General features: G+C 42.3%; 1 protein-coding gene across 2 annotated transcripts in view; it reads left to right on the top strand.

The window, feature by feature from the left end:
* NBAS (NBAS subunit of NRZ tethering complex) overlaps positions 1–7,828 on the top strand; it is a 174,642-nt gene extending 166,814 nt beyond the window's left edge. For both annotated transcript variants that reach the window (XM_035109824.3, XM_035109823.3), the window contains one exon: positions 7,063–7,828. In XM_035109824.3, coding sequence (XP_034965715.3) covers positions 7,063–7,338 — 276 coding nt within the window. In that variant the 3' untranslated portion in view covers positions 7,339–7,828. The remainder of the gene's footprint in view (positions 1–7,062) is intronic.
* The last annotated feature ends 17,735 nt before the right edge of the window (positions 7,829–25,563 follow it).

Below are 25,563 nucleotides of genomic sequence, written 5' to 3'. Positions count from 1 at the left end.
AAACCAAGTTGATGGAACTATGCCGAAATGTCAAAATTAACTGGGAAAATCAGAAATCAAGAAGACAAGAACTTTAATAAGGAATGGGGGAAAGTTTGTAATTTATTTACAAGACCACTGTAAGCAGGTTAAAACTTTAGCAGGATTTTAATCCTACTTGTAAAGTAATGGAAAGTATAGATAATTTAGAAGGATTTTTTAAAAAATGGATAAGTATTGATATGCAGTTGTAAATAATACCATTGGGTGGGGGGAAGTCAGGAGATTCAGGGTAATCTGAATCTGAATCAGGGTGATATTTGGATTTGGAATAGTTTTTTGCTGTATGTTTATACTAGGCACCCCCAAACTTCGGCCCTCCAGATGTTTTGGGCTACAATTCCCATCATCCCTGACCACTGGTCCTCTTAGCTAGGGATCATGGGAGTTGTAGGCCAAAACATCTGGAGGGCCGCAGTTTGGGGATGCCTGGTTTATACTTTTTAAAATTAAATAATAAATATACATTAAAAATAATAAATAATAATAAAATGTCAGACATTAAAACGCACTACACCCCTGGCTTTTAGTTCAGTCCTTCCCCCTGCCCACCCCCAACACTAGTGTCTCCTGTTTTCTTAGTCACACAGATGGTTCTCCCTAAGCAGGTATCACACTGAACGGGATGGGGCCCTACTATAACCGAGTAAGCTTACATTAAATAATTTTACTGCAGTGATCAGACATTCTTCCTATGGAGACTCTTAATTTGTTGTAGCAGGTTGGCTGAAGGCTTGCACTGAGGCCTGATAAAACTAAGGGGCTTGATTCCTGTCTATCGCTGCATCTTAACGTCGCCGAATCGCGTTTGTGCCATGTGTCAACTAACAGGGCTTTTTTGGTGCTGGGCCCTATAAGTAATTTTATGTTGGCCATAGGTCTTCTGCCCATGATGGGCTTTTGTTTTTATATGCGCCTGAAGATATTATTTTCTCCTATCCAGAAGGTGGGAGCTGGGGAAGGGCCCGTGAACGTTGCTTTCTGTTTCACTCCCAAATCTTAACAAAAGAGGCTGGACTTTCTAAATACTGCAGCGAAGGAAGAGAATTGATGGTAGCTCAGCTGTTAGGAAAGGTGGAGCAGGAAAGTGGGAGCACTCCTTATGCCAATTTAAGTGTTTGTTTGAGCTGGGTTTGTTTTTGTGTTTCAAAGTATTGCGGCTTTCTTTCGCAAACTCAACCCCTGTTTACATTAAGCAGGAGAATCGTAAGTAGCATCTGGAAAGGCAAATCAGAGCCTATTGATTTCCCCGACACAGAGCTAGCACATCTTACAAACACAGCTATAGGAGAGGAAATGCACTGCTCGCTTGCTGATCCAATGTATTATTTAGCCATTCGTTGCATGATGCTGACAGCTTTATGGATGTTTACATTTAAAAGGATGGTGCTGGAAAGTGCTGATGCTAGGAATTCGACAGCTTTTGCCTGCAGTAAAAGGACCAGCTCCTTTCCCAAGCTTCTCTGAAATTGCAGAATCCTTGTGTTGTTGCCTAAACTTCTGCAAACTGCCAATTCCATCTTTTTTCCCTCATCAGAAATAAGTAGGCCTTCTCCGACAATGAATATGGCAAATGAATAATTGAAATAACTCTAGTGTTGCCTGTTTAAGTGGTTTGTGGTAGTTGGGTCTAATGTTTGCTTTTAAGAATAGTTTGTCTCTAGGAAAAGGCGTACTGGTTTTGCATTGTTATTATTATTATTTTGAACTTTGATGTATGAGCGGGAAAAGTTTTAAGACGGATAATATTTCTTTGAGTAATGCTGAGTGGCTTCCAAATTACATATTTAACCCTTCAGACAAGTATTACTTTCCTCATTTTGTCCCAATACTGCTGCTGCGGCTGCTAATAATAATAATAATAATAATAATAATAATAGATTTCTAATATTCATAGGAAATGAGATCATTTTCACCAGGCAGTTTACAATACGATTAATAGAACAAACCATCAATCAAAATAATATAATGTTTAAAGCAAACGAAGCGTTAAGTTCAGACAGTAGACATCATAATGCAACTTACCTAAAATACCTGCTGAAATAGAAAGCTCGTCAAGCACCTGCAGTTTAATAGGGAGGAGGTCTCAAATGGGGGCGAGTTTCACGGAATCAGGCCCACAATACTAAATGCTCAGCTTCCAGTAGTTACCAGCAATGCTCCTGTGCTATGGGGGACCCCTAACAGAGACTCAGGGATATAAGGATCAGATGCGCCTTATAGTATCCTGGACCCAAATAAAATGAGAATCTTGAACTTTGCCTCATGAGATATAATTATTTTATTTATTTATTTAGTATTTATTTATTTATTCCACGCCTATCTGGCTGGGTTTCCCCAGCCACTCTGGGTGGCTTCCAATAGAATATAAAAATATGATCAAACATTACAATCTTCCCTAAACAGGGCTGCCTTCAGATGTCTTCTAAAAGTCAGCTAGTTGTTTATTTCCTTGACATCTAATGGGAGGGCATTCCACAGGGCGGGTGCCACCACCGAAAAGGCCCTCTGCCTGGCTCCTTGTAGCTTCACTTCTTGCAGTGAGGGAACTGCCAGAAGGCCCTCGGAGCTGGCCCTCAGTGTCCAGGCTGAACTATGGGGGTGGAGATGGGGTGAGCTTTCTGCTCACAGAAGGGTTGGCAACAGAAGACCCCTGTGCACAGAGCCCATTGCACGCAGGTGAGGTGAGGGATGATGTGATCATGCCCTGTATCTTTATTAAGCATTATCTCTTACTTCCACCCATCTTTTGTAGCTTCTGCAGAGCGCTGTTGCTACACAAAAGATCTGAAAGGAAAAACAAAACTTTTAAACACCCTTTTCCATCACAAGCTAACAAAAAAAAAATCATTGCTGGCAATGGGCCACTTCTCATAGTATTTTATATTCATTGCCAGAGTATTGAAGGTTACATCTGACACAGTTGGCTTGTTTTCCAATCAAATTTATAAATATAAAACATTAAAGGAGAACATTTGGAAAATGAAAATGAGCTTTAGCTGCGGATTTCTTATACTGATCCTATGTTAATAAGCTAAATAACAATTAAATAGTTCTCCAACTTAATTCTTTTTCTCTTGCATGGGCAGTGGTTTCGGAGCAAACAGCTTTATCCCAGTTCTTTCTTTGGGAAGCTTTTCCATTTTTCAATAATGCCTTTGTCCTTAAGCCTCGCCTTTCCACTGCTTCGGAAACAGATTTCGCTCTGTGTGAGTTTTTCACATTCACCTGGCTAAATAAATGAGCATCAATTATAGCCCAAAACATTTCCTGCCTGCTGTGCAGAAACATACCTTGCGTGGTGTTGCAGTGGGCACACCATATGTGCAGTGCTCTTGGGTCAAGGCCACCTGAAACTGCAGATCCCCGGCACAATCATGTGCTTTCAGCATTTAATGGGATCTCGTTGTTGTTTAGCTTGTTATAGTCCTCACCGTTTGCATTGTGTAAGTCTATAAAATAAAACCTAAGGTGAGTGGCGGCTTTCCTATTAATAATCTTAAAAGTTAAGTATTAAAAGATTGGCCCTCAAGACACCTATTGAAAAGAAGTGGGGGGAATACCATGTGACTCTTAATGTTCTAATACCTTTCCATAAAAAAGGTAAAGGTAAAGGACCCCTAACAGTTAAGTCTAGTCACAAACGACTATGGGGTTGCGGCACTCATCTTGCTTTACTGGCCGAGGGAGCCGACATTTGTCTGCAGACAGTTTTTCCAGAAAAAAACCAGAGCAGTGCACGGAAACATCATTTACCTTCCCGCTGGAGTGGTACCTATTTATCTACTTGCACTTTGGCGTGCTTTTGAATTGCTAGGTTGGCAAAATACCTTTGCATATTTGCCCCTTATTTTGCATTTCTGTTCAGCATGCCTCCCCTATGTCTGCATTCCTCTTTCCCCTAAAAGCAGCAATGGGGAACCTCTAGCCCTTGGGCTTAAGTGGGCATTTCTTCCCTGGTTGACCCGCAGCATGCTTTGACTCAAGCCACACCCACCTGCCGATCAACTGATGTCATACAACATCAGGCGTGGGACTGGTAAACCTGCAGGGCCAGATAGTAAAGGAAGCATCATTATGAGCACACTACAAGTCTGCTCCCAATTCGTCATTCCCAGCCACTGGTAGAATCCAATGTTTGTTTCTAATTGGACACCATTTTTTCGTTGTTCTGTGATGACAGAAAAAGGTGCCCAATTCAACAGGTGCCAAGCAAGTCACTAAGGGTCCTTAGGTCCCTCTTTTCCAGCTGCAGCCCTCCAGCCAGATCTGTTTCCCTTCCCTTGTTTTCTTTTGGTAGCTGCATCAACTAAGAGGCAGGCTACACATTACGTTTGCCAGACAAGAGCCGCCCGCCTCTTGCCTGCTGAGAATTTTTTAGGCTCCCCTGCTGACAGAAAGCAGAGAAAGCTGGAGAGGACTGCAGTCACAGAGAGAGAAAGAGGAGCTTCTGGCTGGTCTGTTATTGTTTAGCTCTCTCCTTGGCAGTTAATCTTCACCTAGGAGTTGAGAGAGGGATGAGCAGAAATTATCCTCTGGGGAGAGAGATGGGCAAAAACCACTAGTGAATTGCCCAGACACTCCTCTTGCCTGCATGTTTAATTGAGAACTCCTCTGGTTTTCTCCACCTGTCTTTAGTGCAGGCTTCAGAATTATCAAACATCAGAGCCCAGACAGCACATGGATCCAGGATTCCAGTACATTGGCATTCATCTGCTTTTCTTCGCCTTCTTGAAATGAAACTATAATTCCATGCGATAGTAGGGGTTTGTTGGGATCATTCCTTCAAATAAGCAAATACGTTAGCACCTCTTCTCTCAGTGTGTCTGTATTTATTCTTTAAATTCAGTATTTAGGGATCAGAATGCACTCCTAACTCCACTTACTCAGGAGTAAGCATCACTGCATTCCAACAAGCCCTTCTGAGTAGACGTGGTTAGGATTGTGCATTTGTGGGCACAGTTTGCAAACCTGGGAAACGCCGCCCCCTCCACTAGCACATAACTTTCAGATTGTCAACGGATGGAAAGTCAGTGAAGCAAAGGAATAACCTTGGCATTCAGTCTGAATGAAACAAATAAGTGGGGGATGTGACTTGATGAAAGCTCAGAGTGTGGGGTCCTGCCTGGGGGCGCCAATGAAGAACTTTGCAGTCACCATGACACCAGTAGGCATTATGCAGCTACTAAAAAGCTAAATAAAAGCATGGATGGCTAAGTCCAGTCAAAGGCCACTATGGGGTACAATGTTCATATCGCTTCAGGCCGAGAGAGCCGGTGTTTGTCCACAGACAGCTTTCCGGGTCATGTGGCCAACATGACTAAGCCGCTTCTGGTGCAACAGGACACCATGATGAGTGCCAGAGCGCATGGAAACACCATTTGCCGCCCCGCCACAGCGGTACCTATTTATCTGCTTGCACTGGTGTGCTTTTGAACTGCTAGGTTGACAGGAGCTGGGACAGAGCAACGGGAGCTCACTCCGTCATGGGGATTCAAACCACTAATCTGATCGGACAAGTCTGAGAGGTTCAGTGGTTTAGACCACAGCGCCATCTGTGCAACTATGCAGCTACTATGCCGTACTTAAAGTAGAATTAGCATGTTTCTTTTGTACAAAGTATTCATAATGAAGTACCCAAACCTACTTACTTGTAGAATCATAGAATTGTAGTGTTGGAAGTGATCCCCAGGGTCATCTAGTCCAACCCCTGAACTGCAAGAATCTCAGCTGAAGCATCCATGAGAGATGACCATCCAACTTCTTCTTTAAAACCTCCCAGGAAGGAGAGTCCACAACCTCCCGAGAGAGACCATCCCACTGTCCAACAGCTCTTACTGTCAGAAAGTTCTTCCTGATGTTTAGTTGGACTCTCCTTTCTTGTAACTTGAAGCCATTGGTTAGAGTCCTATCCTCCAGAGCAGGAGAAAACAAGCTTGCTCCCTCTCCCATAGGAAGTCCATCTGATTTGGTGATGACTGTGGTTTGAAGGCTGGGATTCAGGCCATTTTGCAGTAGCTCAAGGGGGAGACTGGCGCTGCCTCCCTCCCATTCAGCAGCTGCCCTCCCTGCTGAGCGAGTGTTGCCCAGGCATCCGGCTGCTGGGCTGGAGACCACTCTGTGTTATACACTGAACCATTGAGATAAGACAAGCTGTAATTCTAAATAATTTCCACTGTGGAGTCATCACGGACCATTGAAGCATTTCTGTCAACAGTGGGGGACCACAGGACATTTCGGCTGCTGCCACCTGAATAATTCTTCCTGCTGTGGCAGTCATCAGAATACAGAAAGTGGCCACACACTGAGTAGCAACAATATATGTTTCTATATCTTTTTAAAACATATGCCAGACAAAGAGGAATTCGCTCTTACTAAACATAGTTGGATAATTAGTGTTTAATCTGCTGGAGTTGCACTTGTGGATGAGTGAGGTTTTATGCAGCATCTTAGAGTGTGGATTGGCTTTTTTATGTGCATCTTCTAATGGCTTCTTCATTCGTTTTTTACCTGGAGGTTGAAAGTGTGCTTTGTTCTGTTTAAAACAAGTGTGGCATTCTATGACAGCACCCTGCTAAATCAGCTAACCTTTAAATAAGATATACAGATATGCACATATCAGCATGAGGCCAGCTTTAGAGTCAATTCACCTTACCTGATAGGTTTTGGATATATTGTAGGGACAGGGCATGCTGTTCACAAATCACTTAAGCTTGCTGTACTGGCAGTCAAACTAGCTTAGTCTGCTGGAAGCCAGTTTTGCCACCAACTCATCTGGAAATCAGCGGTAGGTTGAGGTTCACAACCTCATGAAGCACTCTTGCAAACAAACTAAAGCTTGTGGGATTGATCTTAAGGGTGCCAACCCTTGTGCAAGGGCAAAAAATTGTATTTTGGGGTGGGCTGACTGGTAGATACGCATGAACACCAACTACATATTCGCATGATGAAGTCCTGGAGAACTGTACTGGTCCTTTTTGATAAGATTATCTTTGTGTTGTGTTCTTTTGCCCTCCCGTATAGGCTGACGATTCCAACTGTGACTCCGAACTTCTTTCCTTGCTCCTGGATGAGAACTTGGTTGCAGACTGCATCTCCACTGTCCTTTATCCCCACCTGATTAACCACTTGCTGGCCAAGCAAGAGGAAGGACGCTGGGATATAGAAGAAATAGCAAAGCAGCTGCAAGGAGCAGGTTTTGTTGCAGAGGCAGGTTCCCTCCTGATGGCTTATAAAGGAACGCATCCTGCACTCCGGACCTTTGGAGCAGCCCTTGCAGCTGTTCGCCGCTGGATTTAAATGGCTAAGCCTTTAAAGTTATACTTGGTGCCTAAACTACGTACTACTTTTCAGGTGGAAAGATGTTTCCAAAGAGACATCGTTTGAAAGGCTATCCTTCGAAATAATCATTGCTCCTTTGCGTTGCATAAAATCCTAACAATGTGCATACTTCCTTGCAGTGTTACCCGTCCTATCCCTAGCTCTTTTCCTAAGTTATAGCTTACATCAGCAGGTTGGAGTGTATTCAGTGCAACCCAAGAATTATATTTGGGTAAAGAAACGTTTTCCAAATCGTACCACAATGGACAGCAACAATGCTCCACACCTTCACCTCCAGTATAAACATATAGATATAAATTAAAGGAGTTGAATAGGACTAATCCCCTCACTTCAAAGGGAGCAGCATGTTCAGGGCATCTTAAGAGTTTGCACTTTAAGCTGTTTGGAAGTTAATTTCTAAATTTAATTGCAATGCATTGTGTTAATTAAAGGCTTTCTTTTCAACCAACTCGAGCTGCTTTTGTTATGTGGCATCTTCCTTTCCCCGAAAATATAACATCTTGCTGATAAATTGATTCTACTGCTAGATTGTGTACATTCTCAGAAGGCTTGCTCTGTATTATCAAACCTGTTGTGATCATTGAGGACGTAACTGAAGCATTTCTGTTTTCTTGAGAGGGAAGTGCATTTCTTCATTTGCTGTGGGAGCAATAATAGACCTACTTTTGTAGACAGGCAAAAGAGGGAACTCCATCCATTTTATCTCCATACACAGACCCAACCTACAGACCTTTAAACTAAAAGTGACCTGGGATGCCCATTCACACAAGCGCTTTGCTGTGCAGTAAGCACTTGGGAATCAAAACTGACCTTGGGGTTGTTCCCACCTGGCAAGGCATTTCTGTCAGTGGCCTTTATTTAAAAAAAATCCCAGCATGCAATCGCAACCCGGAGAAAAAGGAGGCAATTGCAATGGATTGGGGGAAATAGCTGGAATTGTGTGGGAAGCCATTTCAGATTATCAGCTTTCTGCACATTTGTTTTTTGTGCACACTGAGCAGCAGAGTGCATGTGGGCATCACGCTTACGGTATTCTGAGCATTTCTGGAAAAAGGCGATCTGAAAATAAATGAGGATTGGAATGCTCTAAAGTTGAGGGCCACTTTAAACATTTGACTGCATAATGAGGATGCCAACAGCACCCCCCACACACATATGTGGTCCGTGTGACAGGCATAATGTTTAAAAGGCTTTTTTTTACTGTAAAAAGCTTGTAACATCCACACACCAGTGTAAGCACCAGAAAGGAATAAGCAGCCCCTTTATTGAATGCGCCAGCACACATAATAGGAACACCTGCCCTATGGAGGGCCTGTGAATCACTCCATCATCAATTAAATGTATACCATGGAATAATAGTGGCCATACTACCAGTTTTATGCTGGAATGTGTGTTATAGCATAAACAAGCCCAAAAAGCTGTGAGGAGAATGGTCGATACTATTGACCGCAAATACAGCATGTCAGCAATCTGTTGCGTATCACAAATTAAGGAGGAGGGGAAACATGATAATAGCATTGTAGAGTTGGAAGGTGACCCAAAGGGTCATCTAGTCCAACCCCCTGCTGTGCAGGAATCTCAGCTGATGCATCCTTTTTTTTGTAAGATAGAAAATAATGTTTATTTTTGTATACCTCCACTTTACTTAAATTTGAAAACAATTCTCCTACTTTCCCCCCCTTTCCTTTCTTTTTTAAAACAATCATAAATATAAGTAAAAATGAAAATGTGCACCCCACCACCGAGGCCATTCCATTGTAACCATCCAACCTCCCAAAGTTTCAACACCTCTTGTGATGGTTTTGTTGACCCCCTTTCCGTTTTAACAGTACAAATTCCACAGGCAACCTCCATATCTCCTCAAAATCATTTCTCCTGCATATTCCCCGTCTTGCCTTAATGGCACATGTCGTTTTATCATTAATAGCTATATCCCACACAGCTGAAGCATCCTGACAGGTGGCCACCCAACCTCTTCTTAAAAACCTCCAACGATGGAGAATCCACCGCTTTTTGAGGGAGTCTGTTCCAGTGTCAAACCGCTTTTAATGTCAGAAAGGTCTTCCTGATATTTAGTCAGAATCTCCTTTCTTGTCACTTGAAGCCATTGGTTCAAGTCCTACCCTCTGGAGCAGCAAAAAACAACCTTGCTCCATCCTCCACATGGCTATCATATCTCCTCTTATCCAGGCCAAAAATGCCCAACTCTCTCAACCGTTCTTCATAAGACTTGGACAAGTTCACCTACGGGTCGTTCTTACAGATTTATAAAATTTATTAATCACTATTCCTCATACAAGATTCTCAACATGTGATCAAGTCATCAACCAGATGCCACCCTAATAGCATTTCAATCACCACAAAGTACTCCCTAACAATAGCTTTCAGAATCCAAAGGGCTCGAGACATTATCATTCAGATGTCAAGAGGTCGTGCCAACATGCATTCTTACTATGCACTGTTCATCAACACAGAAGACACTTGGAATCTCAAGGATTCCCTTTCACTTCTTCTTCTTTGGTGATCACTCGTAGCCGAGTAAGATTGTCTTCCATAAACACGATTTTAACAATGGGTCCGTAAGTGACTGTGGAGGCCAATTCTGGATCCACATGTCCTTCCACAGTGGGGACATTGGTTTCCAGGCAGGAGTTGATCACGGTGTGGATTTGCCAAGCGTGCCTTCCTCTTAGCACATTTCTCCCTTGCGTCCTGAGATCGAGTTTCTTCAAAGCCCATGACACCTTTGGTAAAGGCTGTTCTCCAACTGGAGCGCTCACAGGCTAGGGTTTCCCAGTTGTTTATACTACATTTTTTTAGATTTGCCTTGAGACAGTCTTTAAACCTCTTTTGTTGACCACCAGCATTACGCTTTCCATTTTTAAGTTTGGAATAGAGTAGTTGATTTGGAAGACGACCATCAGGCATCCGCACAACATGACCAGTCCAACGAAGTTGATGTTGAACTAGCTAGCTAGCAGCTAAAATGGCTAAACTGCATTCTGTATGGTTCTGGTGCTTTTCTAATGGCATAGATGTGCCCCTCTTCCCAAGGCAACAGCCCAATTCCATATGCAGCTTTGATACTTTGAATAGCCTTGGAGCTGTTAATAATAATAATAATAATAATAATAATAATAATAATAATAATAATAATTTATTATTTATACCCCGCCCATCTGGCTGGGTTTCCCCAGCCACCCTGGGCGGCTTCCAACAGAAAAATGATATAAAATAATCTATGAAACATTAAAAGCCTCCCTAAACAGGGCTCCCTTCACAAACCACAGTGAGGGGGCAGGTGTATGAAGGTCTTTAAACCACACTTTGTGGACCTTTTTATCGCTCTCTTGTGCACCTACGTTATTTGTCGCTATGGGTGGAACAGATGTATGCTGTTTAAAAGTACAGGTGCAGCACTGCAAATAAATACAGTGGTACCTCTACTTACGAATAACTCTACTTACAAATTTTTCTACTTACGAATGGAGCTCCGTCCGCCATCTTGGATGCGGTTTAGATAGGATTTTTTCTACTTACGAATTTTTAGATAGGGTTGCTTCGACTTACAATTTTTTTCTCCCAATGCATTCCTATCGGATTCGACTTACAAATGTGTGATTTGGAACGCATTAAATTCGTAAGTAGAGGTACCACTGTAAATGCAAAAATGTTGAATAAATGAGAGACTACGAACCGGGGAATGAAACCTGAGAGGGATTGTAATGGATACAATTGTGCCATCTGCAGAGTACTTGGCAAGAGGAAAGAAAAGGTAAGACTAATTCGTGTTGATTCTGAACTGCCGGCTTTAAAAGTCAAGAGGCCCTTCTGCAAAAAATGTTGCTTTAAAAGCCAGTGTATTCTTCAGAATAAAAGGTGGTTCTTGGAACTGAAACACTTCTATTAATGCGGCATTTCTGATCATTGGGTTATTGCAAGTTACTGTTCCAAGCACGTGTGTGCGCGCACACACACATGTAAAATTGCGAACTGAATAAACGATGGGCTTCTTTGGAAGCAAAATAAATCACATGGAAGTTGAGGATATCAAAACAATTTTTTTTATTGCTGGCAATAACTTGGGACATGAAGAACCAAGGTAGCAAGGACTGGGGCTCAGCAGCAATGATGGGGACAAGGACTAAGAAGGAGTTCTTTGGGGAACTGGAAAGGCCAGTAGTCTCAGTCATCAGTTATCTCCTAATGTGACAGAAATTCGTCTCTCAATAAGAGACAAGAGACAAGGTGGGAGGGAAAGATCAATACAGTCAAGCTTCCTGTCTCTGTGCTTCATTGAAGCATTCAGTGAAATTTCTAGTTTCTCCAGTCATTGTTCAGCGTGGTCTTGAGGTTAGTGTCAATCCTCTGTATCAAAATCAAGCCGAACAAATTCTAAGGATATTCTAGTAAATGTATTCACCTGAGTCTCTGCAGGAGTGGATATGACCTTGTCATCAAAGAATACAGGGTGCATAATATCCGTAGAGTCAAACACAGCGGGAATGAGAAGGAACCTCCTTTTGAGAACCTCTCAAAAGGTCAAGAGGCTATTGGAGCACAAACTCCTGGGGAGCAACTCCCTCTGGTAATATGCTGTAAATGTGATGTTTTGCCTTCTGCTCGTCCTTAACCTTGGATGTTTTACAATATTATTTGGTGCTCTTTAAGTGCTAATCATTACTGAACCGGCTTGAATATGTTTTCCCCTCTCTGTGATATATGAGCAATTTATCTAAATGCAAATCTGGTAATTAGAAATTGCATTCATCTTAATTCATGTTTCTGTATGAGGAAAGGATCCTTTGTAGACTTGTAGGACATCTTATTTATTGTTTGGAGGGCTTTTTATTATTATTTCTGCAGTATAATTATTGCTACATGTTATGTAACTTATTGCATATCTATTAATCTGCATGATGCATATAATTTTCAGTCCAAAGAAGCTCTTCCATGGTGCTTTTGATGCAAGCATTGGGGGTGTTTTTAGAACAGGGGGTAGGCAACCTAAGGCCTGTGGGCTGGATGCGGCCCAATCGCCTTCTCAATCCAGCCCACGGATGGTCCGGGAATCAGCGTGTTTTTACATAAGTAGAATGTGTCCTTTTATTTAAAATGCATCTCTGGGTTATTTGTGGGGCCTTCCTAGTGTTTTTATATGAGTAGAATGTGTGCTTTTATTTAAAATGCATCTCTGGATTATTTGCGGGGCATAGGAATTCGTTCTTCTTTTTTCAAAATATAGTCCGGCCCACCACATGCTCTGAGGAACAGTGGACCGGCCCACAGCTGAAAAAAGTTGCTGACCCCTGTTGTAGGAAGTAGCTGCCTGTTTGTTTGCTTGCTGCACCCTTGGCTAAACAGTTCTGCCAATGAATTTATATTGTTATTTACAGACATCCTGCTACAGTGTTCCTGTTTTGAAAGTGAAGGTCTTCACTGAATGCTGTTTGAATCCAGTAGTGTGCTGTGGAGCTGGTTCTCTGTTACATGCTTGTTGTTGTTGTTGTTGTTGTTGTTGTTGTTGTTGTAATGTGAGTGGAAGCCCATAAAACTGTTTTGGTGTGAATGCCAATTCAAGAGCATGGGGAACTGCTATCTGGACATGTAATCATTGTCTGGTTCTCATGTTGCCAAGTCAGTCAATCTATGCTGTGCAAATGCATTGCTCTTAGGTAAATTATCATTAGCACATGATAGCTCTTTTTATTGTAAAAGAATTAAGCCTTTTTAGATGCAAATGCCCTGAGATGCAAATGCCCTGAAATGTTGATGGACTGCAGTGGAAGTGGGAGAGTAAATTTTAAATGCATTCCCAGTTTTACTCAGCAAGTCTCCTGTTTGAAGCTGAAGCCCACAAGAAGCTGCTACCCAATGAAACATAGGCGCATGAAATATACCAGCCAAGTCAAAGTAATAGAAAGACTGCCATATTTATAAACTTTTGGTGTTTCTGTCCTGCCCTTTGCAACATAGTCTCTAGGCAGCTTACAATAAAAACAGAAATGCCAGCAAATAGTTAAAACAGAAGCTAAAACAATAAAAAACCTGCAGTTGAAAATGTAAATCAAAGCATCCTAAAAGGCAATTTGCAAAGATCTCCAATGCAATTAAACATTGTTAATGTAATATGGGAATCCGGGGTGCATCTGAGCAGAACAGCCAGAGGTTAGGGATTTGAGAGCTTTAGAGATAGAGTTAAGATTTCAGGACCAAGGACAGATCACAGAGAAGCAGAACTCCAGGCATCTCTGATCAGGAACTCGGTGAGGACCGAAATATTTTGTTGGGGTTTGAGAATTTTGGCCACATATTAGCCCTCCTCTCCTCCTCCTCCTCCTCCTCCTCCTCCATATGCCATTTTAAATTTACAAAGGAACACATTGAGTTTATAGGCACATTCAAGCACCCAAACATATAATTGCAGTTACAGGTAGGTAGCCGTGTTGGTCTGAGTCGAAGCAAAATAAAAAAATTCCTGCAGATTTGTGTCCATTTATCCTTTGGCGTAGGGTTTGGCCTGTTGCCAACGGTGCCCCTCAGCTCTCTATATTGGACAAACAGGCCAAACCCTACGCCAAATGATAAATGGACATAAATCTGACATCAGGAACCATAAGACTGAAAAACCAGTAGGAGAACACTTCAATCTCCCAGGACATTCTATACAAGATCTCAAAGCAGCTGTTTTAGTACAGAGAAATTTCAGGAACAGACTGGAAAGAGAAGTTGCTGAATTGGAAATCATTGCCAAGCTTAAAACCATGGAAGCACCTGGGATGAATAGAGACATCGGATTCTTATCTCATTATGCATGATCAAGCTTTCTTTAGCACCTCAGCCCTTGCTTTCCCCCCGCAAGGACTAATTGCAGCCATCAGCAGCCATTAACAGCCATCTACAGGTTTACCACTCCCATCAGCCCATCACCCATTCCCACCCACCCCCACCACCCTCTGTATATATATAGGGTCTGACACTTCTGTTTCTAGTGTATCTGAAGAAGTGTGCATGCACACGAAAGCTCATACCAAAATTTAAACTTAGTTGGTCTTTAAGGTGCTACTGAAGGATTTTTTTATATATAATTGCAGTGTTCGGGGGAAAACAGCATCGGTCCCCACCAAAGCAAACTGCACCAACTTGTCCTCCAAAAACTCTCCTCCTTCTGCCTAATTCAAAACTTTGCATTGTCCCCACCCTGCTGAAAATGAGGGTCAGGTCTGTAGGACCAAGGGGGAGAAGTGTGTGGTGCATGGGGGTTCTGTTGTAAGCAAAGCACAATAAGAGAGACTGTGGAACTGATTATGTTACATGGAAGATAAGCAGGTGCTTTAACTTGGAATCTCCAGGAAAAGGGGGGGGTGGTTGTACACCAAATTTGCAAATGTCTCAACACTTCCCACTGTGGCTGCTTCCAACTCTGCAGGCAAAAATAAAATAAATACTTTATGAGTTCTTCAGTGTTATCGCAGAAACTGTTGTGATATGCTGCTCATAGCCAGGTCACCCTTCACGTTAACCATGAAGAATGTGTAAACCGTCAAAGCTGTTAAAGACACAGGCGTTCTCTTTGGGAAATCTGTCTCTTCGGATCTCATCTTGCCCCCATTCTAAGTTGCAGATGTACTGCGATGCATGTGTCCTCTGCAAGACTTCCTTGCAAGACTCTGCAAACCAACCTCTTAGGTCCAGAACACACCATGCAAGTTGGAGACTGGGCTTGAAGAAGCAGATAAATTAAATGTGGACAATTAAATTATTCCAGTGTAGTCAACTGCATCCTTTGAAATCATATCTGAGGTGAAGAATTGTCCAAAATTAACTTCCAAAATAGTGGTCCCCCCCCTTATTTAACACAGAATCGTAGCAAATAACAAGTACACGCCACACTATTTTATACAGACAGCATGCATTTCCCAGTAATGCTGTTTCTATGCAGTTGCGATTTTGTAAAGATGATGAAAATCTATTTTAAAAAATAAAGAAAATTTGCGAAGCGACTGACTGTGTAAGACTGTGCAAGAATGCAGTCCTGCTGGGTGGACTTAACAAGCTCCCTGGTTAAAATCTGCTTGCTATGAATAAGCCAAAAGACTTCACACCCAGGAAAACTGTAACTGACAGACAGCCTTGCAGGGTGAACATCTTTAGAGAAAAACAGGCAAAGCAGTATGTTTTATTGGATTGTCTTGTTTTAGCACCCCTTTTTTTTGGTCAACTAAACTAAGCCCTTTTTCATGCGAAAATTGTTGTGCGGCTGGTTGAGTCCAAACCGTGAAGAAAGAATTTGGAATTGGCAACATGACCAACCACAGTTAATGTCACAAAGAGTGTGACATCTTCAATTCCCTTGCTGGTCAGTAAAAACAAAACAAAACTAGTTGACTACTGATTTTACTGCATTTATTAAATCTCCAATATGTTATCTGAATTCACTGAATCTCCAATGTGTTATCAAGGACCAGAATTTTAATAGCATATCAACAGCTTCAGTCTTTTGTATATGTACTTGGTAATACATTCTATTGAAATAATGGGTGACTGGATTCAGAGACAATTACAGTACTATTTTGCTCTATATTTTTCAACAATGCAGTGACGCAGCCTGCAGATTACCCAAACTGAATGAGTCACATGAAGTCTCAATTTTGGACCTTTTTCACCATGCAGACAACTGGAGGTCTGAAGAGGGCCCTCTCTGTCTGCATAGATGATCTCTCCAATAACACACGGCTCCCAATTCTGTGGAGCACCAATGCACATAACAATGCAGGTGTCCCTTTTCAGACTTACGATTCCTCTGTAGATCTGGGGGCAAATCCTGCAGGGGCGTTGATGGAGTTGGCTGAGGACACCAGGAACAGTACTGCTTCCCCTTCTATGCATTTTTCCCTATGGGGTGGAGGGAATTTGTGAAAGGAGCTTGTATCCCTAGCTATTGGTCGCCTATAGACATTCGCTCACAACTATTAATGGTTTTTATGAATGGCTTTTCTGCTATAGGCAACACCGACGGCAAGAGCTGGAGAAGTCATTAATCCTTCTGAGCCTTCAAAAAAAAGAAGCTTTGCTCAAAAATACATACAAAACCACATTAGAACAGCTATCCCTGGTTGGAAGCCAGAGCAAGCAGTCAAATAACTATGCCGCCTTCCCTCCCACCTCCGCTTCCTCCTGCACTTAAATGGAGTATTTGGAGCTTGGGGAAATGTACCCATTTTAAAGAGACAACAAATCTGAGGTCTATAGGATCTCCAAAGCTCTGAGGTGTCCCAACTGGGTACAGGCTTCTCGAATTTTGCTTGAGAAGAGGCCTGTATCTCTCTGAATCTTAATCCAAATCTGAACCAAATCCATGCCCCTAACTATTATTACCATTAAGGGTGCAGAATGGTTGCCTTAAGATGTTCCTTTGGTTCCTTCTTGAGACAAAACTAGGTTTCCCCCCACCTATTTCCAGTTCCCTCAAGACTCCCCCTTTCCACCACCAATTTGCCACAGACCTTTTAATCTCCTTTGCTGTGCGCGTTTAATACATCCCGGAAAAGCACATTTAGAACAACCGTTCTGTGCCAGGAGTGCTTTCCGCCCTCAATAAGATTTGTTTCACACCGTCCTCTTTAAACATGTATACGCACCACAAACCAGGCTTTATTATTCCTTGGGCCACACACCTGCAATTGGTTTCCATGGCGACAAGAGTTTTGCAGCCCCCATCTGTTTTGTTCTCAGTTCCGATTAACAGATCACTAGCTGGCGGTAAAAATGCAATTAGCGGGGAAAGGGAACTTTTCAGGTGGGTTCGGGAGTTTTAAAATCTCTCGGCAGTTGCAAATGCTGTGGGAGGAACAACAACAAAGACCCCTTTAAACAAAACTTCTGTGGACAGAGCCCACTAGGCCTCCCAACGCTTGGTTCAAAATGGATGGTCTCCCTGGCTCCTGACATTGGGGAGGAGTACAGGAAATGTGCAGGGAAGTCAAATCGGTTCCTCTTAATCCTCATGGAAGATATATTTGGAGACCCACTTTTTAATTTTTTAAAAAATCATATATTTGAATGGTAGCAGATCCATCTTGGATCTGGCTAAGACCCGGTACTGGGTGTTGACCTCCCAGTTGAAGAACAGTCTTCTATGGCAAGGATGTGGAACTTGTGGGCTACAGCTTCCATCACCGCTGATCGTTGACCACGATGGCTGGAGTTGCTGGGAGTTGGAAGTCCCAACAATATTGGGAGGCCACAAGTTTCCCACCCTCGCTGCTCCCCACACATTCCACAGTTCATCCCAAGTCCCACCAAACCCTTAAACCCGAGCTGTTTTAGATGCTATGCTGACTGCCCTGGCTGAGAGAGGAGATTAAAACGAGACAGTGCCTTGCTCCTTGTTCTGCCTAGGCAGCAAATTGGCACACCCAACTCAGTCAAGGTGTCATTTTGGCACCTGAGGAGTCTCTCTCCCTTCCTAGGAAACAAGTAACAATTGGTGACCATTTCATGACCAACAAAAACAATTGCCCAGGCAACCATTTCACCCTGCCCTATAATTGGGCTGGCTCTTTTCCCCCAGTGGGAATCAATTATGCTTTTTTCACATGTTCACTCACGCTTGCGTATGTGTGTGTGTTGCTTGTGTGTGTGTATCTGTGTATCTGTCTGTAATCTCACTCACTCACTCACTCACTCACTCACTCACTTCTAGTTCTGCCTATTCAAGCCCAGATTCCTAAATGTATGTAAGAAGCTAGGCCTGGCCTCCATTTAATAATATCTCCTTCCATTATGCATGAGCACTTTAGAGTGACAAATCAAACTTTATCTCGTCTTCCGGATCCAAGTTTTGTTTTATTTGCCAGCCACGACGAGAGTACATTTTCTCCCCTGCTTGCTTTCTGTGTCACATTCTTAGAAGGCAATATTGGGATCTCATTTTGTCTGTCTGTCTCTTCCCGCTCACTTGCCACATTACCAGCGCCTCATCGGTTCTGAATACCCGATCCTTTTAAATGTTTTACAAAGGAGGATCTAATCTGAAGCACCGGGTTTTGTGCAGGGCTATTTTTCTAGGAACACCTCCCTTGTTCTCTTAGAATGGCTATGTTGCCCACCCGAGAAGCGCCGGGACTCAGTTCCGGCTGATAAAAAGCCCTGGTTTTGCGATGCTTTCCTCAATACCTTGGACAAGGCCTGCCCTTTGATATGTTGCTTAAGCACATGAAAAGTTATGGGATTATAAGAAAGGTAGGGGTGTATGTTTCTGTGTTTGTGTGAGAGAGATGGATGATGTGTGGACAGGTTTCTACTGAGCAACGCCACCCCTCAGAATCGTCCCTGAATGTTCCCCTGCATGAAACAGGCTACGACTGTCAGAGAAATTAGACCTTTCAGAAGTGACTAGTGTCTTCCCCGCTTGCCTCCGGCTCTGGTGTACTATTCACCCTTTTATCTAGGCCGCTGAGGGTGTGCGGCATGAGAAATGCAAGCGAGTGCAGCCGGGAGTGTGGGGCCTGCACAATTATGGCGGGTCCCAGTCAGTGATCAAACACAGGAGAAATAGAGATTGACAGTTGTCAGCACTCAGGCACCAGCATGTTCCCAGATGTGTGTCCCTTGAGAGGCTTTCTGTGCCAACCTCTGTCGTGGGAAGACTGTAGCTATGCATCACTGTGGAGGGACAGCTTGAGCAGAGTTCTCAATATTTATTATTTTTTGAGATATATTTCTCTTTCTGAAAGCTGCTGTATGTGTCATGTTCCCCCCGCCGCCCTGGTGGCGTGCTGGTGCTAATCAGTGTCAAGTTCCTGTCAGCTAATGCTTTTGCTGCTTTTTGGATGGCAGCTCTGTTCTGGGAAGCGGTGAGGGATTCGGGGAGGCTGAAGCCATCCAAGGCAGCTTTTTTCTTTTAAAGGATTGTGTATTTCTGAAGAAGGAAGAATTGTATGAAATGAAAGGGGAAGCGCTGCTCCCAAACATGGTGTCGTTTACCACAGGAACTGACAAGCAGTATTGGAAGTTAAGTTCCCTTGATGTTCTTCTGCTGTAACAGGTTGAATCTAGACATATATATTAAAAATAAAACGCTGTGAAAATGCTTTTCAAAAAAATAAATACGGAATTTCTCATTAGCTTACCATCGCCATCTAGTGTCACATTTGTATAAGGCGCTTAAAACACACTTAAAACGTTTTGTTTGCAACTTTATTGCTGAGTCCACAGTTTAGGCTTTTCTTTCTTTTCTTTTTTCAATTATATTTTATTTAAAAAAATTAAAATCACATATACATTCCAATTCATACATTTTTTTCTTTCGTTTTGCCTGAAAACCAAGCCATTGTTGTTCTTCCTGCTAAACATCTTACCTCCCCCGTTTTACAAAGTCAGCGGCTTACAACTTAGTTCCAGTTACTGAATAGAAAGACCAAATGGTTACCTTCCAATCATCTGAGATTTTACAAGCCAGTGACCACACATCTTTCAAACCTTTCTCTGTGTGTAACCTTAGAGACTAAACAGGGTTCTCTCTCTCTCTCTCTCTCTCTCTCTCTCACACACACACACACACATACACACAAAAGAAAGTCGAAATAGTCAGGATGTAGATTTCTGTACCCAGTGCCGTTTTCTGTATTTCCATGGTGTGTCTGTGGGAAATAAGATATTCAGGCCAGAGTACATTGCATTGCAATCCGTACTAGGATTTATTTTTAACCGCTTCACAAATGTTCTCGGAAAGCGCCAGCTTTCAAATGAATACAGCTGTGATTTGCCTTACAGGAGCTCTAATTGCTAATCTGGTTTTTAGATGTTCATAATAGTCCCTACATGCACCTCCTTAAGAGGCATATTGAGTTGAAACTGAAGTCCTAGAAATGCTGACGTGACAGGAAAAAAATGGTCCTTTTCACTGCCTGCCAAATGTCTTGCAATTCTATAAGAACCTTCATTGTGAAAAAGAAGATAAAACAAAAGTGGCCTTTATTATCCTAATGGCAACTACATACCTTTCTGCAGTGGTGTATAAACCTTCTGTATTTTTTATATATTTTTATTTGGCACTGTAACTTGCAGTGTGGTAGTGTGTTTTGTTCTGTTTTTTGAATGCACCATCTGTCTGATGAAACTTAACATCTATAGCCGAGGATTACATGGTAAAAAAAAATGGGGCAGGGAAATGAATGGAATCTTCTGAACAGTTAGTTTTAATCAATTGGAAAACAATTATGCTCGCAATGTTGGCAGGAGTTAAACTCTCCACCACAGCAGTGTGAAAAAGCAAACTACATGAGTAGAATGTGTGCTTTTATTTAAAATGCACCTCTGAGTTATTTGTGGGGCCTGCCTGGTATTTTTACATGAGTAGAATGTGTGCTTTTATTTAAAATGCATCTCTGGGTTATTAACACAATTATTTATCATCCCGCCTCTTATATAGCCGCTGTTGTGTGTGTGTGTGTGTGTGTGTGTGTGTGTGTGTGTGTATACACGCATCTATGAACTTGGCATTGTTTTATTTCCCCTCTTCTGCAGAATAGGAGAAAGCAGACTTTCTTCTTAAACTGAGCGGCAAGAGTTTAAGCACATCTTCCCAGCCCCTTCTTCCACACCTCCGAGTCACAAATCAATCTGTGCAGACTAGGCTTGACATTATTAGTTTGTTATAATTCAAGATGGGCAGAAGATAAATGCTGCTCAGGCAGAGAGTCCCTCATCTCTTATTTCAGTCATGCAGGCAACGCAGGCTTCATTCTCGCTTCTTTTCCATTTAATTGTCATGAACGGATCTTCTGGGATAAAATTCTCTATGGCCTTACATTATTTGTACTTGTGCAATTTAGCTGCATGTTCGTTTCTGGCTTTGTTACGTTTCATTACTATCTGCTATCGGGGTTGCATATACAGAAGATTATACGGAAGATTAACAGAATTCAAGGTTTACTATTGACATGGCAGAAGCTCCTGACAGAGCTCAATATTGCGTTGTGCAATAGGCAGCACTCAGTACAAGAGCTGCTTAACTTCACAAGGTGTCACTTTTAGATCCTACTTCCTGTTTCTGGGATCCTGGCAATTACAAGTTCCTGGCCCTCACACTGAAAGAATCGTGGGAAATGTAGAGTAAGGGTGCTGGGAGTTATAGCTCTATGCTTTCAATGTATGCTGCGACTGTGACCATAGTTTTAAAAGGTGATGATAAAAGAAGATAGTAGCAAATCATCACAAAGAAACAAGATGATAGTTTGTGTGACAGGTGTTATTCTTGCAGTGTTCCCAGTATTAAGAACTCAGTATCTTTTGGTATTTTGGTATTTGGTATTTTTATTTGGTGCTATGGTCCATGGGGTCACAAAGAGTCGGACACGACTAAACGACTAAACAACAACAACAATTTTTATTTACATTTGTAGTTTGTGGGTGTATAATCTTTAGAAAAAATAGTTGGTGTGACCAGTGCTTTTTTTCTTAAAAAAATGTTTAGGGGCACAGTTGTACCTTGGTTCTCAATCAGAATGCATTCTGGGAGTTTGTTTGAGTGTTCGAAAACCAAGACGTGGCTTCCGATTGGCTGCAGGAGCATCCTGCAACCAATGAGAAGCCGCGGAAGCTAAGCCAGATGTTTGGCCTCCGAAAATCGTTAAAAAACCAGTATACTCACTTCCGGTTTTTGAAACCGTTTCAGGAGCTGAAACGTACGAGTTCCAAGGCGTTTGGCAACCAAGGTACGACTGTACCCCCATTTTCCTACTCATATTGAAATAATGCCCCTCAATGAGGCCAAACTTAGATTCACATAATGTTTAGGGGTATGTGTACCCCTGCATCCCTGTAGAAAAAAAGTGCTGGGTGTCACAGATGGCTCAGGAAAGGAAGTGTGAGTCTGGAATATTCAGTATTCAAACCATATAGCTACTTAACAAAGGACAGTTCTCTATTTGAAGGCCCGCCTGACCCAAGTCAGCTTTCAAGATAAAGAACCATAAAAAACAGCAATTAAACATATATTTTAAAAAATTCAAATCCAATACAGGAATTTAGAAATAACAGGTTTCAGTTTCTGATTTAGCTGCGATTGTGGGGGGTTGGACCAGATTACCACAGCTCCACATTTCTATGATTCAGTCTCATGTGGCAGCGAAAGTCTGGGCAAAAAGATATGTTTTCAGAAGGTGTCCAAACCAACTAACAGGTGTTGTTGAACATGCATTTGACATGATTTATTGGGCTGCAGCACTCTCTGAATTGCAAGTCCTTCACACATTACGTGTGAGAAGGGAACGTGTGAGGACACGTGTTGGAAAAGCTTCCTTGAATAAAAGCTGGTGTCTTGCCGACCACTTCAAGGGACACTGCCATCCACTTCAGATCAGAGATTTAGTCCCTCCCCGCTCTGTTCCCTCTCCCAGACTTATGCCCTTGCAGATAGCTGCCTCACATGCTGTGGTTGGTATCTGTGTCTTATTAATTCAATCCCAAGGCAGGAAACCTATCAATAAAGGAAGCCGATTGTTCAGACTGTACAATTCAAAGTTGGTTTTAAAAGATCTGAGGTGTTTTAAAGAACAATTAAGAGGGGGAGCCCATTAAGATTGAGCCTCCTGTAATAGTTTAATGTTTGGCTGTAGGGATGGTGCTTTCTATACTGTGTGCACCTGATTAAGTGACCTGCCTGTGAGAACCTGCAGCCTGTTAAGCAAAATGCCCATTTTCTGTTTGTTAAGTTGCATTCATAAATAGATTTCAGAAGCTATACAAAACTTTTTTGTTTCGTGCCATACATTTTAAAACAACAACATGGTTGTATTAATACTTTTTTCCTGTATTAGTTGTGTGTGTGTGTGTGTGTGTGTGTGTGTGTGTGTGTGTTTAAGGGATTAATATAAAAGATAACACAGTTTTCACATTCCTCTGTTTGGCTTGCTCCCATCACCCAGTCCCAATACAGTCACTCTCTCAGCCCATTCTATACTGAAAGCAGTGCTTTTTTTCTGGGGGGATGCAGGGGAATGCATACCTCTAAACATTTTGCGAAACTAAAGGGAGAAGAAACTAAAAAAGAAAAGTTTCTTTTCTAGCATGGTGAATCGTCAGTTTTGTTGCAACTCCCAATGGTGGCTTCCAGGGCCGGCTCTAGGTAAACCCCCAGTGGCGCGGTGCGCCAGGGCGCCTGGCCGGTAGGCAGGGCGCCGCGCAACGAAGCCGTGCGAAAACCATGCTGCACCCTGCGAGGGCAGGGGCGCCGGAGCGATCTCCGCCCCTCAGCGCCAGGGCGGCCAACCTGCTCGAGACTGCCCTGGTGGTTTCCTTTCCTTTCCTGGTGTTTCCTGAGTCTCAGATGGAAGCGAGCGTTTAATGTGTGAAGCAGTGTGGAATCCGGATGTGTGGTGCTTTACTGTTGAAATTCAGGAAGATGTCAGTGCACACAACCTCATGCCAATGTGGAAGTTACTGTGAGCTGTCAGCTGCATAATATGAGGTAATGCATGTTCTTTGTACTTTTGTCCATTTACTGTATTTATTTTCCCTTATTTGAACTATAAAATGGTGATTTTCTGGAGTCAAAATGAGAGTACCCCTAACACACACACACACACACACACACACACACACACACACACACACACACACACACACATATATATATATATATATATATATATATATATATATATATATATAACTGACTGGAAGTGATCAAATTTCCACAGAAGCTATTACAAGAAAGGAGATTCAGACTAAACATCAGGAAGAACTTTCTGACAGTAGGATATTTTCAACAGTAGAACGGAGGCCCTTGAAGGGTGATGAGCTCTCCTTCCTTGGAGGGTTTTAAGCAGAGGTTAGATGGCCACCTGTCATGGATGTTTTAGTTGAGAGTCCTGCATTTCAGGCAGTTGGACTAGATGACCCTAGGTGGTCCCTTCCAACTCTATGGATCTACGAAGCACAAAAAATGGACTCGTCAGTGCTCAACAACAACAATATTGAGGATAATTCTAAAATAAATTTTGTCCTCAGCTCCCAATTGCCGTCATGGGAAAAATTTCAACTGACAGCACGGCACCCCGAAATGTGCATTTTGGAGCTCTGCAATCTTGTGCATTTGGGGGCGTCATGCTGAGAGCACGGTGCCCAAAAATGAGATGTCCCGATTTAATTGGGGCAATTGAGGAGTGTGTGAATTTACTGCAACATGAAAGCACTCTCATAGAATCATAGAGTTGGAAGAGACCACAAGGGCCATCCAGTCCAACCCCCTGCCAATCAGGAAACACCATCAAAGCATTCTTGACATATGCCTGTCAAGCCTCTGCTTAAAGACCTTTAAAGAAGGAGACTCCACCACACTCCTTGGTAGCAAATTCCACTGCCGAACAGCTCTTACTGTCAGGAAGTTCTTCCTAATGTTTAGGTGGAGTCTTCTTTTTTGTAGTTTGAATCCATTGCTCCGTGTCCGCTTCTCTGGAGCAGCAGAAAACAACTTTTCTCCCTCCTCTATATGACATCCTTTTATATATTTGAACATGGCCTTCTCTTCTCGTGTGACATTGAGTGCCCACTGTAACCTCTGAACTGCAAGCACCCTGCTGGAATAAGTGTGTAGGACTTCGCCATGGTCAACATTTTGCCAGATACTTTCCCCAGCAAAGGGAAAACAGAGAGAAAAAGGCTTCCATCCTCCTAGCAATGCACACAGATCAGTCAATTATTATGCCAATATATCCGTGGAAGTCATTTCAAGAAATTAAAAACCCTACAACAACTAATTTAAATTAATATATATTTAATATGATATATAGATGTTATGGTGTGAATAAAATTGAGAAGGCTATGCTTATATAGAAATCAAATTACTGGAAATATGGACATAAAAATTATTAGCATACTTGGTAGGATTGTCCTATAAATGTTTGCTTCTGGAAAGATGTAAAAGAGATACTAGGTCAATGACTTCCATTAAATGAATTAAATCATTCTAGTGAGAGAAGAAAATAAAATATGTTTAATTTATTGCTAAAAGCCAGGGTTGAAATGGCATCTAAATGGAAATCAGTTATTTTGCCTAGTGAAGATTGGCTAGAAGAGGATAAAACACATTACTAAAACCTACTTATTTAATGGATTCAGAGAAGAGAAGTTTGTTTACAGGCAACTGGAATTTAATTTTGACCTTCTGGAATAGAA

This window comes from Zootoca vivipara, chromosome 3 (assembly GCF_965207765.1).
Source record: "Zootoca vivipara chromosome 3, rZooViv2.hap1.1, whole genome shotgun sequence".
NCBI classification, from domain to species: Eukaryota; Metazoa; Chordata; class Lepidosauria; order Squamata; family Lacertidae; genus Zootoca; species Zootoca vivipara.
The sequence above is the reverse complement of the archived record's forward strand: the minus strand, read 5'-3'. Positions and strand labels throughout refer to the sequence as shown.